General features: G+C 35.4%; 1 protein-coding gene across 2 annotated transcripts in view; it reads left to right on the forward strand.

The window, feature by feature from the left end:
• SS18 (SS18 subunit of BAF chromatin remodeling complex) overlaps positions 1–14,743 on the forward strand; it is an 87,610-nt gene that overhangs the window by 10,846 nt on the left and 62,021 nt on the right. For both annotated transcript variants that reach the window (XM_039217981.1, XM_039217991.1), the window contains exon 3: positions 917–1,001. In XM_039217981.1, coding sequence (XP_039073912.1) covers positions 917–1,001 — 85 coding nt within the window. The remainder of the gene's footprint in view (positions 1–916; positions 1,002–14,743) is intronic.

Below are 14,743 nucleotides of genomic sequence, written 5' to 3' on the forward strand. Positions count from 1 at the left end.
TTTGTTGAATTCCTTCATTCTAGGTCTCTCTCTCTCTCTCTCTTTTTTTTTTTTAATTTCTGAGAAAGAGAGACAGCATGAGCAGGGGAGGGTCAGAGAGAGAAGTAGATACATAATCGGAAGCAGGCTTCAGGCTCTGAGTTAGCTGTCAGCACAGAGCCCAATGCAGGGCTTGAACCCACAAACTATGAGATCATGACCTGAGCCGAAGTCAGACGCTTAACTGACTGAGCCACCCAGGTGTCCCTCTAGGTCTCTTTTTTAAAAGCACATATACTATATATAGAGCCAGTACATTTCTCAGTAATCCCAGTTGCTAAGCTGTGCAGTATTGTACATGTTAACTAACCTTTCTAAAACTCAGTTACCTCTGGGGCGCCTGGGTGGCTCAGTCGGTTGAGTGCCCGGCTTCGGCTCAGGTCATGATCTCACAGTTTGTGGGTTTGAGCCCCGCGTCGGGCTCTGTGCTGACAGCTAGCTCAGAGCCTGAAGCCTGTTTCACATTCTGTGTCTCCCTCTCTCTCTGACCCTCCCCTTCTCATGCTCTGTCTCTCTCTGTCTCAAAAATAAAGTATAAAATTAAAAAACAAAAAAACCTCAGTTGCCTCATCTGTAAAATGGAGAAAATATGAACTTTTACCTCATAGTGTTGGTCTGAGGACTAGAAAAGATATATAGGTATATAAGACAACTATAACGATATCTGGCAAATGGTGAGATCGGTGTTTATTATTATCTTTGAATGTATTTATTATTTGGAATTATTTTGCAGAGGAGCTAGAAAAAAATTGAAGTGCTATTGATGTTCAGGTAACATAAATCTTTATTAAACTTGAGAAACAATTAGAATGCTATTTGTATTTAGGAAGATGGAAGAAAATTATTTTTGATATTGATATTTGTTTTGTTTTAATAGGTATCAGCAGATGTTGCATACGAACTTGGTCTACCTTGCTACAATAGCAGATTCTAATCAAAATATGCAGTCTCTTTTACCAGCAGTAAGTACCTTTAAAATAGTGTAAAGTAGACTATCTTTATAGAGTTATGTATAGTATGACACATTTTTGTTTAGTGATTTTTAAGTATTGTTTAGTAAATCCTGCCTTCTGAGAACATGAAGGTATTTTTCTATTTGTTCTAAAAGCTTTATTGTTTTGCCTTCATATTTAATTTATATTAATTCACCTAGAATTGATTCCTTCCCTGAAAAAGTTATATCCATCCATCCATTCACCCACATACCCACTTGCCTGAAATAAATTAATTAATTTATTTTAATTTGTAATTGCACAAATAATTTATGAATAAGTCTGTAGTGTTTCAAAGCAGATCCCAGGCATCTTGGTTAGGTGGTTAGCACCCCTGACGGAGAGGAACCCTTGTTCCACCCAACACAATTAACCCAAATTCCTTAATGTCTTATCATACCCAGGCTATCTTCAAGTTTCACTAATTATCTTAAAAAGATCCAAATGTTTTAATGATTGTTTGCCGCAGAATCCAGACAAGGTCCACACATTACGTTGGTTTGATATGTGTCTTGAGTCTCTTTTAATCTATATCAGTTTATCTTTTCTATTCTCCATTTATTTATTGAAGAAACTGGGTCATATATTTTGTAGTTTCTCACATTCTGGATTTGGCTGATAGTGTCCTCCTGGTCCCTTAACATGTTCTTCCATTTCATCTCTTATTTCCTATAAGCTGAAAATGGGTAGGGAGGCTTGGTTAGAGTTAGGTTTAGTTTTGTGTTAGGAATATTTCATTGATGGTGCTATGTTACTGCCTATTGTGTCACATCAGGAGGAACACTTGGCTGTTCTGTTTTTAGTAATGTTAAGATTGGTCGATGAGTATAGCCTGATCAATCTGTTATGAAGTTCTCCATCGGGGCTCCTGGGTGGCTCAGTCGGTTAAGCGTCTGACTTCGGCTCAGGTCATGATCTCACGGTTGGTGGGTTCGAGCCCCGCGTCGGGCTCTGTGGTGACAGCTAGATCAGAGCCTGGAGCCTGTTTCAGGTTCTGTGTCTGCCTCTCTCTCTGACTCTTCCCTGCTCATGCCGTCTCTCTCTCTCTCTCTTTCTCTCTCTCTCCCGCCCTCCCAGAAATAAATTTAAAAAAAAAATTTTTAAAAAAAGTTCTCCAGCAACTATTGTCTTAATGGTTTTAGCTGTCATTGATACTTGTTGACCAGATCAGTTACTTCATTTTGGGATCACAGAATGATGAATTTCTAATTGTACAATTCCTCTTGCATTTATTATCTGTACTTCTTTTAAAAAGATAAACTTCCTTTTTTCAAGTATTTGATTATCCTGTGATAGTCCCTATGTGAGAATCATGATATAGGCTGATTTCTATCCTCTTATCAATTTTGAGAATAACCAGTTGGCCCCCAGCAATCTGTGAAAGTGACCAGTGATTTTTTTAAATTATTGTCATCTAAACATACAGGTTTTTATATTTTTAATGGGTTTAAGTCCATTGCAGCCATTCTTTATGACACTTCAAGTTATCTCATCTTTGGTCCGTGACAGCCTCGTCATCTGGCTACTGTGTCATTCTGACATATTCCAGTCTTCTTGTAGAGCTTCTTTACTGTTAGGAATTGGGAAAGCTATCAGGCTGACTCTATTTTCTGCCCCAAAGCTATTCTGCCTCAGCTGTTTTTTCAAGCAATATTTTTTCAACGGGAACTGATATTTAAAGACCACAATTTGTGGATGTTTGGGGCATTCATTATTACTGGGTTTTCATTTCTAGATATTTTTGGTGGACAAAATTAGTAAACACATTTTTAGAAAAAGAAATAAAGTATTAAATTAGTGATATTTCCCTTCAGGAAGGGTTTTTTAGTTAGCTTTGATTTTATGTATTTTCTGTCTTATTCTAAAACTTTTGGTACCTTAATGATATTATTAGAGTTATTTATACTATTACACTAAGTACTTTCAGCATAACAATATCAAGGTTGTCACTAACAATAAGATGCATATCCTCAAAATATATCCCACTAGCCATATATAATCAATAACTTTCTTTTTGAATCTGAAATAATTTATGTGATTATTATTATGAACTTGATTGTCAGCTAGCTAGAATTTATTTTTGTGAATGGTATGAGGAGTGGGTTCCATTTCATTTGTTTCTATTTGGATAGATCTCTGTCTCAGCATTATCTATTAGAAAATAAAACAAAATAACTTTTCTGTTTTGTCATGCAACCTTTAACATATATCAGGTGTCCATATATGTGTGGGTCTCTGATCTCTATTCTGTCCCATTGGTCTGTTTTTATAAATTCCACTATCTTGTCACACTTGTCATCGTCTAATAAATCTTGATGTATGTTAGAGAAGTTCTTACTCCTTACGTTTTTCAAGAATATCTTGGCTGTTGGTCCTTTGTATTTTCCTATATGCTTAAACATCAACATGTCCGACATAATCCTGTTGTGATTTTCATTGAGATTACCTGAACTCTAAATTAATTTGGGGAGAATTTATATCTTTACAGTATTGAGGCTTTCAAATCATGATCATTGCATGTAATTTCATTTTTTGTCCTTCAAATGTCTTTCAGTGGAGTTTTATGATTTTCTCTGCAGAGGATTTGCATATCTCTCATTGGACTTACTGCCAGGCATTTCATATTTTTTGAGGCTATTTTAAGAGTCTTTGTTTTTTAAGTTTTATTTTCTAACTGCATTTGCTATTTACATGGAAATGCAATTGATACTGAATTGCACAGTCTTGTTCAGTTCTTATTTCTAACAGTTTTTCTGTAGATACCTTCTGTTTTCTATATTCACGAACATATTTGTGAATAATGAGTTTTGTTTCTTTCTTGCCAATCCTTACACCTTTTATTTCTTTCTCTTGCCTTACTTCTCTGGCTAGGACCTCCACTACCTTCCCGAATAGAAGTGGTGATAGAGGACATCCTTATCTTGTTCCTGATCACAAAGGGAAAGCTTTCACTGTTTGACCATTAAGTATGATGTTTGCTGTAGTTTTTTGTAGATGCCTATTATCAGATTAAGGAAGTTCCCTTCTGTTTCTGTTGTACTAAGTGAGTTATATCTTGAATGGATGTTATATTTTATTAAATAATTTTATTGCATCTAATGAGATGGTCATAAGTTTTTTTCTTCTTTAATCTGTTAATGTGGTAAATTACATTGATTTACTTTTTAATGTGTAGTAAATCTTGCCTTCTTGTAATTAACCTACTTTTTCATGTCCTACTTGGTAATGGTCTTTGGTTTGCTTTGGTTTGGTCCTGGTCTCTTAAAAAATTGCTGTATTTAGTTTGTTAAAATTTTGATCAAGATTTTTATGTCTTTGTTCTTGAGTGTAATTGATCTTTAATTTTCCTTTCTTATAATGCATTTGTCTGGGTTTTATTTTGAGGTTATGTTGGCTTTATAAAATGAGCTGGAGAATTTTCTTTTTTCTGATCTGGAATAATTTGCATGATAGAGCTACTGTTTCTTAAATGGTGTAATTCTTTAGAAAAACCATCTGGATCTGGAGTTTTCTTTGTGAGAAGGCTTTTGTTTACTAACTCAATTTCTTTATTGGTTATAGGACAATTAGTAACTTCTATATTTTATGAGTTGCCTAATTTGGTAAATTGTGCTTTTTAGCATTTACTGAATTTCATATTTATTGGCATAAAGTTCATGAAATAATCTTATTTTTCTAATATCCTCAGATCTTTGGTGATATTTTCTTTTTGATTTTTAACATATTTATGCCTTCTCTTTTAAAATGTTTTTGATCACTCTTGCCAGTTGTTTCTACTTTTTTTTAACGTGTTTTCAAAGAACAATTTTTGACTTTGATTCTCTGTGGCAGCATTTGTCAAACTTCCTGTTCTCAGAACCCCACTATACTTAAAAATTATTGAGGACTCTGAAGAACTTTATATGGGTTATATATGTTGATATATTTGTAAATTTTCCTCAGATTTTTAAATTTTTATGTTTTATTTTATTTTTGAGAAAGAGAGAGACAGAATGTGAGTGGGGGAGGGGCAGAGAAGGAGGGAGACAGAATCTGAAGCAGGCTCCAGGCTCTGAGCTGTCAGCACAGAGCTCGATGCAAGGCTCAAACTTGTGAACAATGAGATCATGACCTGAGCCGAAGTCAGATGCTTAATCAACTGAGCCACCTAGGCGTCCCAGAAAATTATTTTTTAATGTTTATTTTTTAATTTATTTTGAAAGAGAGAGTGCGTGTGTGTTCTTGAGAGAGAGCAAGTAGGATAGGGGCAGAGAGAAGGAGACATGGAATCTAAAGCAGGCTTTGGGCTCTGAGCTGTCAGCAGAGAGCCTGATGCGGGGCTTGAACTTATATCATGACCTAAGCCAAAGTCAGATGCTTAACCAACTGAGCCACCCAGGTGGCCTCAGAAATTTTTTTATGTTTATTTATTTATTTTGAGAGAGAGTGTGTGTGTGTATGAGAGAAAGCAAGTAGAGTAGGGGCAGAGACAGGGAGAGAGAGAATCCAAAGCAGGCTCTCCACTGACAGGTGGGAGCCCAGTGTGGGTCTCGATCTCATGAAGCATGAGATCATGACCTGAGCTGAAATCAAGAGTGGGCCGCTTAACTGGCTGAGCCACCCAGGTGCCCCAAGACAGAAAAATTTTTAATGTTATCAGTTCATTTGAAGTGAATAATAATAAGTCCACTGCATATTAATGTAAATAACATTCTTTAAAGGAAAAATAACTATTTTTAGAACAGATTTATTGAGCTATGAATCGCAGTTTTTAATAATTTGCAAATTTCTTTTAAATGTCTGACTTAGAAAATAGCTGTATTCTATTAACTACTTTTTTTTAAGTTTTTTTTTAATGTTTATTTATTTATTTGAGAGAGGGAGAGATCATGTGCGCTCTGTGGAGAGGCAGAGAGGGAGAGAGAGAATTCCAAGTAGGTTCCACGCTGCCAGGGCAGAGCCTGATATGGGGTTCAAACTCACGAAGTTGGTGAGATTATGACCTGAGCCAAAATCAAGAGTCTGATGCTTAACCGACTGAACCACCCAGGTACCCCTCTCTTACCTACTTCTGAATTCAATCTAGTGCAATATGTTTTTGTTCAAATAAAATAAAATCTAGTCTCTCACTCAGGTACGGAATCAGAAAAGGGAAGACTGTTTTAATAGCCTTTTCATATTGTTGTACAGTAATCTTCTTTGATAGTACAGAGTTTATCAGTCAACAAGTGTTTTTTCTAAAGGTTGTTTGCAGTATGGAATCTGAAACAATATCGATAGATTTTTCTTATTCTGGTACACTAGAGTTCGTGGGTCTGTCCTATATTTTGCATTTTGGATGGATCTTCTGGTCATGCGTAATTTTGTAACATGCTTTGGTCATTTGGAAAATAAAAGTGCATTGAGTTATGTACAATTCTAAATATCTATATTATTAAATGATACCAAAACCCGTATTTGATATCTCCACCAGTCTCATCAAAACTAATGGGAAGCTGTCAAACTGAAGACAGTAGATAGAAGTTTGCCAAATTCCCATTTCTTTTTTTTCCCCTTAAATCTTCTTTTTAATGTTTGTTTATTATTGAGAGAGAGAGAGAGACTGAGCACGATCAGGGGAGGGGCAGAGAGAGAGGGAGACACAGAATCTGAAGCAGGCTCCAGGCTCTGAGCTGTCAGCACAGAACCTGATGCAAGACTCGAACTCATGGACTGTGAGATCATGACCTGAGTCTAAGTCTGACGCTTAATTGACTGAACCACCCAGGCGCCCTGCCAAATTCCCATTTCTTTCTTGAAAAGTTGCATTTGATCATTGGCAGCAAATGCTGTCAATTGTTTTCCAGGCTCACTGTGTTCAGTTTTGAGCAAATGTCTGCCAGATACCAATCCTGGATAACTCTGGTTTGTCTAGCAGTTTTTCTTTCAAGTAAATTGGTATTCCCTGAAAACTGCCAAGGAAGTTTTCAACTTCCTTGTATCAGCAAGGAAGTCAGTCACAGGGTGCTTTTATCTTACTTTGATTTGCAACAGATGAATTTATTATGTTTTCATTTTGTCACAGAATATTTAACTGACGTGGAGAATTTAATAAATAAGTACTTTTTACTTACTCATCAAGGACATTCTTAAGTGAAAACGACTTTCTTTTTTATTTTAATTGTAGTCTGTGGTAATCAGTAATACAGTGATTTGCTGTAGAGTTTGGTGCCTAGATTTACGTTAAGGCTTTTGCAGTTACAGCACTTTTTGACTTTTGCACCATTGTTGTAAATATCCGCATAGCATAAAAATACTGTTATGGAAATCGTTTTGACCTTTTAGACTCTAAAAGAACCACATTTTGTGAACTGTTGCTCTTTTGTATTTTTTTGATTATGATTAATTTCTGATCTTTATTTCCTTTTACTTTCTTTTGCTGTATTTTGCTTTCTTATTTCTGAGTTTTGAAGGTGAATGCCTAATTCATCAGTTTTCATGCTAACATATGCATTTGAGGGCATACATTTCTAATAGTTCAAATATATAGTATATCCATATTTATTCAGTTCCAAATATCTTCACATTGCCAGTGTTATTTCTTCTTTGTACATGGGTTGACATATTTTTTAGTTTCAAACATATGGACATTTTATTATTTTTTTTTATTAATGATTTCTAGCTTTGTCGCAATGTGGTTACATAACAGTTTGTATGATTTAGTTCTCTAGAATTCTTTGGGATTTGTTTTATGGTGCAGTGTGTGGTCAGTTTTATAAGTGTTCCGTGTATAGTTAAAACAAATGTGCATTCCTTAGTCCCTGAATGCAAAGGCCTGTATATGTTTATTGGGTCAAATGTGGTGATCTTGTTTGAATCTTCTCTAGCCTTAACTGATTTTTTTTTAACTTTCCTGATGCTTTGTTTATTCTATCAGTTATTGAGAGATACACGTTTAAAATGTATAATTGTGGATTGTCTTATTTTCTTTGTAACTCTTCCAAGTTTTTGTTTAACACATTTTGAGATATTGTTAGTAAGTGCATATATATTTTAAAATGTTACAGCTCTGTGGTTCTTTGTAACATTTGTCATTATGAAATAATTTCCTCCTTTGTGTCTAATAATGTGTCTTAATGACCACTTATCTGACATTCATGTAACTCACTTAGTTTTTTTTAGTGTTTGCATGATATATTCACCTTTGCATTCCCTTGTGTTAGAGATAATGTGTTTTATGAATGGCATATAGATTTTAAAAAATGGCCCAGTTTAGCAATCTTTTAATTTGGAACATTAAATCTATCTATTTATGTTGAATGTAATCATTCAGGTATCTGAGTTTAAAGCTACCGTCATTCAGCATACTTTCTGTTTGTCTCATTTGTTGTATATTCCTTTTTTCAGTTCTTTTGTCTTTTAATTATTGTTTTATTCCTTTTTTTCTCTTCTAGGTTGGAAATTATACACTTATATATTTAGTATTCTTTTAGTGGTTACTATACAGTTTGTAATATGCATCCAGATATGTCACGGACCCTTGGATGCTTTATTTCTATTCATTCCTCAAATGACTTATTCATTGTTGTCATGCACTTTAAATCTCTACATGATTACACACAAGTGTTTATTATTACTTTTTTTTTAGTTAGTATTCATTAGAGTTACCGTCATTGTTAACTATTTCTTTTTTTGTTGTTAACCATTTCTAATACTTTTTATTTCTCCCTTCATTTACAACGTTTTTTCTCTGATCATTTTTTTTCCTTTTTCCTCCCTAAATGACATATTTTAGCATTTTCATTAAGGACTGGTTTCCTGGTGACAAATGCCTTCAAGTGTGTTGTTGTTTGGTGATATGAAAATGCCTTTATTTTAATTTCACCAACGTTCTTTGTTTGTTTGTTTGTTTGTTTGTTTTTGAGAGACAGTGAGAGAGAGACAGACTGAGAGCAGGGGAGGGACAGAGAGAGAGGGAGACACAGAATCTGAAGCAGGTTCCAGGCTCTGAGTTGTGAGCATAGAGCCCAACATGGGGCTCAAACTCAGGAATGGCAAGATCATGATCTGAACCAAAGTTGGATGCTTAACCAGCTGAGCCACCCAGGTGCCCCTCATCATCATTCTTAAAGGGTTTTGCCAGGACAGATTATTTTCTGGCTTGTATGTATTGGAAATGTAGTTGTTGGTGTTACTATTTTGAAGGGAATCTATTTTCTCTATGTTGAGGATTTTTTGCTTCATCTGGAGTTTTCTGCAGTTTTACTGTACCATCTGTAGGCATGGATTTCTTTTATTTATCCTGCTTGCTGTGTGTTGAGATTTCTGAAGTCTGTGAGTTGATGTCTTTTTCAGTTTTAGGAAATTATCAGCTGGCTTTGTAGATTGGCTAACATGCCTGTGGCAAATGAATCCCTCCTAAATTTGGTCCCACTTCTCTGGATTTCCTTTCTTCTTCTAAACTTGGCCTAATCATTTTTTACTACTTTGTCTGCTCTTCCATATCTTCAAACATATTTTTAAAATATCCGTCGAGTTTGTTTTCTTTGTCCTCAGTGGAGAGTTGTTTGAATATCCTAGTTTATCATTACCTTAGATGATTCCTTTCAGTATTAGAATTGTATTCTGTTTTGCTGTCCATAGAATAACTAATAGGATATTAGTTTTATGGCTTCTCAAATAGAACTTTGTTTGGAGAGAGAACAGACACTTGCAGAATGACTACTTGCATTGAGTCCTTCAGTACTTTCATTTCATTTTCAGAGAACTTTTGGATATTAGTCCCATTCTATAGCTGAGGAAACAGTCTCAAGTTAATTAACACGCCGAGGGACTCATCGTTGATAAATGGTAGCATGGGATTTGAACATAGGCCTTACTGAAAGCAGTTTGTGCTTTTTGCTATCATGTCTTGTTGCTACTAGGTTGGAATGGTAATAAAATCCTGACTCATTTGCTCTTGTTGGTGTATCAGTGTAGGATTCAGCTAGGTCTTCACAGGGTTTGAATCTGAATTTTATAACCTACAGTGTCTTGATTGTTTTATTTTGGTGTTATGGAAATGAATGCCGTAATCTTTTTTGGGTTGTTTTGTTTTGTTTTTTTGTTTTGGTCTAGCATTCTTACAGTTAGGTATTAGTTTTTAAAAAATGTTATGTGACTGGGTCTGCTTATAGTTTGGGGACTAAATGATAGGTGAAAGTGGCAGGTTAAGAATTTAGCTTTTCATCACCATGGGGACCTGTAATTAAGTGATTCTTAACCTGGTTTCCCTGTTCTAGTATATCTGAAGATATGACAGATTCTCAACATGTTCTCATCACTAACAACTAATTATGGCAGGGATTTGAGTCTCACGGCATTGAAGGTGAAGGTGGGACATTTCCCTCTCGATAGTCTTCTTAGAATCTTGTGGGTGGTTGGGAAGTGGTAGTTTTCACAGTGTCCTCTGCTGATTCTGTATCCTTTCTACCCACCAATTGAAATTCTTTTTGTAACTTATGATTTTGTGCAAACTGTGAATTTTGTCAGTTTGTCTTGATTTGAAATATTGTCTCCATAAAATGTGGAAATATTTTAATGTCTTAAACATTATAGCCTCTTGGATATGTCCCATATTCCCTCTAGCTATTATATAGAACATAAAAATGTTTGGTCAGATCATGTATCTTCAGATTTAGTCACTTATTTCTTTTGCCGTTCTTGAGGAAACTCTTGATTCTTGAGATACTAGTGTGGTAAAAGTGAGCTTACCATAGAAATTCATTATGGTACAACAAAATCTCTCAGAATTTACTATTCTGTTCTCAGCTGTTAAGTTATAAACCCTTAACTGAGTTTTTGCATTTGTTTTTTGCAGAATTGTCCTTTTTCTTTATAGATTAAATAGGACAATAAAAATCATTACCATTATGTTCAGGGACAATATTATATTATTTGTTTACCACCTGGTTAAGAACCATCACAAAGGAAAGAGAAACATCTTATTTCTGTCTACTGATATTTCACTTCTTTAATATGGAGTCCCCATTTTATATCTTCTTTTACTAACAAATAGAAATAGTACCATTCGTATATGTCAGAATAAAATTTTTGCCTCCTAATATTGGTCAAAGTTTCATTAAAATACATGGTCAAATTGTCATTAAAAAATACAAGTTTTTGAAGGTCAAATTGCTTGAGAAGTTGAGTTAACAAAGAATAAATATATTCTTATAGTAGGAGGAATAAGAGAGAATTGAGCTAGGAAAGAAAAGTGGGGCTAGTGAGAGGGGAAAAATCAGCTAGAAGAAAAGTAATTGGATCGGAGGTGAAGTAGAAAGTAAGGTAAATTTGCGAAAACTAGAATAACAGAAAAATAATACAACCAACCATTCTGTCAAAAGGGAGAATATACTAGTTAATAACTAGTTTGAAAAATTTTGACCCAGAAAAAGAGCTATATGTTTTGGGGTAAAAAATGTTTTCCAGAATGGAGTTTTTCACTTTACTTCATTAACTCGCTGTTGGAATTGCAAATGTGCTTATAATTATATATAATTTCAACTTTCAGTTTTTTTCATGTTTCCCCCCAAAAGATGAATTATGTATTTATGATACTATTTCATATATCTGGGACTAGTCTCCATCTAGCAAACTTCTCCTGTTTGAAAGAAATTCAAGAATTCAAAGACCAGGAATAAACAAAGAAGATCTGTAAGGAGAAATATAAATTATAAAGCCAGTGCACTAGCACGTAAGCATTTTACTTTTTCTTGAGCCCTGTGTATTCTTTTCTTACTACAAAAGCATTATAAGTTTGTAACAGAAGTTATTTATTCTTAACCTTATACATATTTTAATAAAGTTGGCTCTTTACTTTTAAGCCTATAGCTGGGAGGCAGCAAGTCAGAAATGGGAGAATAGATTCTATAGGCAGGCATACCTACAAGCAGTATAACCAGACAGCAGAGGTGGCATGGAAAGAGATAGAATTTTTATAAAAAGTTGACGTAATTGAGAATGTACAGTACTCTAGCTTCTTTAGTAGATGTGTGTGGGGCCCTGTGTTCCTTGGTAAACCTTGGAGGCATTTTTGAATATTAGTTCTCACAGTTGGCTTTTACTTTCTGAAATAGCATAAACCATTGACATAATTATTTTCATCGTATGATTCAGGAACATTTTGCCAGTAGAAAATGTGACTGTGCTATGTATAAGTCTTTCCTTCTCAAACATACTTTGAAGAAATAGCATTTTTAACTATTAGCCTAATGTTACTGTTCACTTACCTTTGTCATCTTTTGGTATTAGTATATACAAAGTGGTGGGCACCATCGGTTTTAGGAAAGACGAGAGAAAAATTTAAATCAAGAAAAGTTTTTATTTTTACTGGGGAAAAACTTGGGGAGACAAGAATCTTTGTATTGTAGTTCATTTTAAGGCATACAGTTCAGAAGTATTTCTGCAGAATTAAAAGTTTTAGAGCTGGAAAGAACCTGGACAATCATAGTCTTGTGTTTCTTTACCTTGGCTGCATATTTTAAAAGCTTCTTAGGTGATTCTAATGTGCATCTAAGAATTGAAGACTATATTTCCAGGATTTTTAAATGAAGTATCCAGAGACATTCTGGGGATATCCAAAATAAAGGAAAACATTGCTATTCCTGTACTTGCACTTTCATTTGATGTTGTGTACCGTGAACCATTTTTATGATATGAGAAAGATAATACTTATTCTATAATGTTGTTATGAGGATTAAATAAAACAGTTCATGGTGTCCAGCGTGGCGGGAGGTACACAGGAAATACTGATGAAGGGGGCGCCTGGGTGGCTTAGTCGGTTAAGCGTCCGACTTTCGCTTAGGACATGATCTCGCGGTTCGTGGGATCGAGCCCCGCGTCGGGCTCTGTGCTGACTGCCAGCTCGGAGCCTGGAGCCTGTTTCAGTCTGTGACTCCCTCTCTCTCTGACCCTCCCCTGCTCACTCTCTCTCTCTAGAAATAAACAAAACATTAAAAAAATTAAAAAAAAAAAAAAAGGAAATACTGATGAAGATGAAGGTAGTACACAACTGGAAAGTATAAATGGAAAGAAAAGTCAGATTCAGGAGTATTTGAAGTAAGACTAGCAGGATTCAGTTACTCAGTACATATGAAGAGTAAGGCAGAGAGGGGAAACTTGACCTGTTGTGACATTCACTGAGATGGAGTATATCAGCATGTCTGTTCATTTTAAAAGAAGGTTGAGGGCTGATAGGAATTACTTACCTTGGTTTTCACTTAATTCATTATGAGTATTAAGTTTTTAAAAATTCCTAATTTAACCAGATACACTTCTTGAATTTTAAGCTTTTTAAAGATAATTTTTTTTTTTTAATATTTTTATTTCTAGGAGAGAGAGAGAGAGAGACAGTGTGAGCAGGGGAGGGTCAGAGAGGGAGGGAGATACAGACTCTGAAATAGGCTCCAGGCTCTGAGCTGGCAGTCAGCACAGAGCCCGACGCGGGGTTCGAACCCATGAACCACGAGATCATGACCTAAGTGAAAGTCTGACGCTTAACTGACTAAGCCACCCAGGCGCCCCAAAGATAATTTTTGTTTAATCAGGTGTTCTGTACAAAGAAACAAAGTCTGGACTGTTAATAAAAATGGATTTAGAGTAAGTGGAGTAGTCATACATTTTTGTATTTCCTAAGTTGCCCTTTTTTTTTTTTTTTGGTGATGCACACTCAGTGTTCTCAGCAGCCCTCGGGCAGCACTTGCTGAGCTTTTCATTACACATGCTTCAGTGAGAGTGATTACGCACGGTCTTCAGAGTCAGGGACTGTGCTGGCCGAGCATCTGCTAATAAGGTAAATCAGTGGCTAAAATTCGTTATTACAGAATTCACTGCTTACAAGTTTGGCCCACCTGTGCTCAGCGCTGTGGAGCATCTTACACATGAGCAGAGTGTATTTCGTGTGTAAATTTTACCTTAGCTTTTAGCATAGGTAATACTTTGATATGGTTAGAACGTCAAAAACTACAAAAAGTCATAGAAAATTCCACTCTCATCTCTGTCTTATCCCTTTTGATGCAAATACAAGCCGATGTAAATACTTTTCCTCTCTTCTGTGCATGTAGAACCTTGCAGTAACACACTGTTCTATTTTTTGTAGTTAAATTTTTTAAAAATGAAAGTGTTTACGCTGTGCCTGCGTTGTTCGGTTAAGTGTTCAGCTCTTGGTTTTGGCTCAGGTTCGTGAGTTCGAGCCCTGCGTTGGGCTCCATGCTGACAGCATGGGGCATACCTGGGATTCTTTCTCTCCCTCTCCCTTGCCCCTCCTCTACTCTCTGTGTCTCAAAATAAATAAACTTAAAAAAAATTTTTTTTTAAATGAAAGTGTTTAAATTCTTATTTAGAAGTGTGGAAAGAACTTTCTTAAATATTGGCATCATTTGAAGAATTTTTAAGTTTTGACTGGTAAACATGATGATGTGTATTTAGTCAGTATGATACTGACTTTTTTCTCCTTTGAAACTTTTGTTGTTTGACTTTGTGATAGGTTTTTTGTTGTTGTTGTTTTTTACCTTTCTAGCTATTCAGCTTCTTTAACATTTTTGATGTTCTGTACTTGAACATCTTTTTACGACATACACTCTTTCTGGGAGATTTCATCCATACCCCTGGTTTCTTACATTCTTGACTTCAGGTTCCACGTATACATCGATGGCTCCCAACTATGTATCTTCTTGCGTGAGTGGGAAACCTGAATCCAGCTTTCTGTAGAGATA

The sequence above is a fragment of the Hyaena hyaena genome, unplaced genomic scaffold (assembly GCF_003009895.1).
Source record: "Hyaena hyaena isolate Hyena2069 unplaced genomic scaffold, ASM300989v1 scaffold_14, whole genome shotgun sequence".
NCBI classification, from domain to species: Eukaryota; Metazoa; Chordata; class Mammalia; order Carnivora; family Hyaenidae; genus Hyaena; species Hyaena hyaena.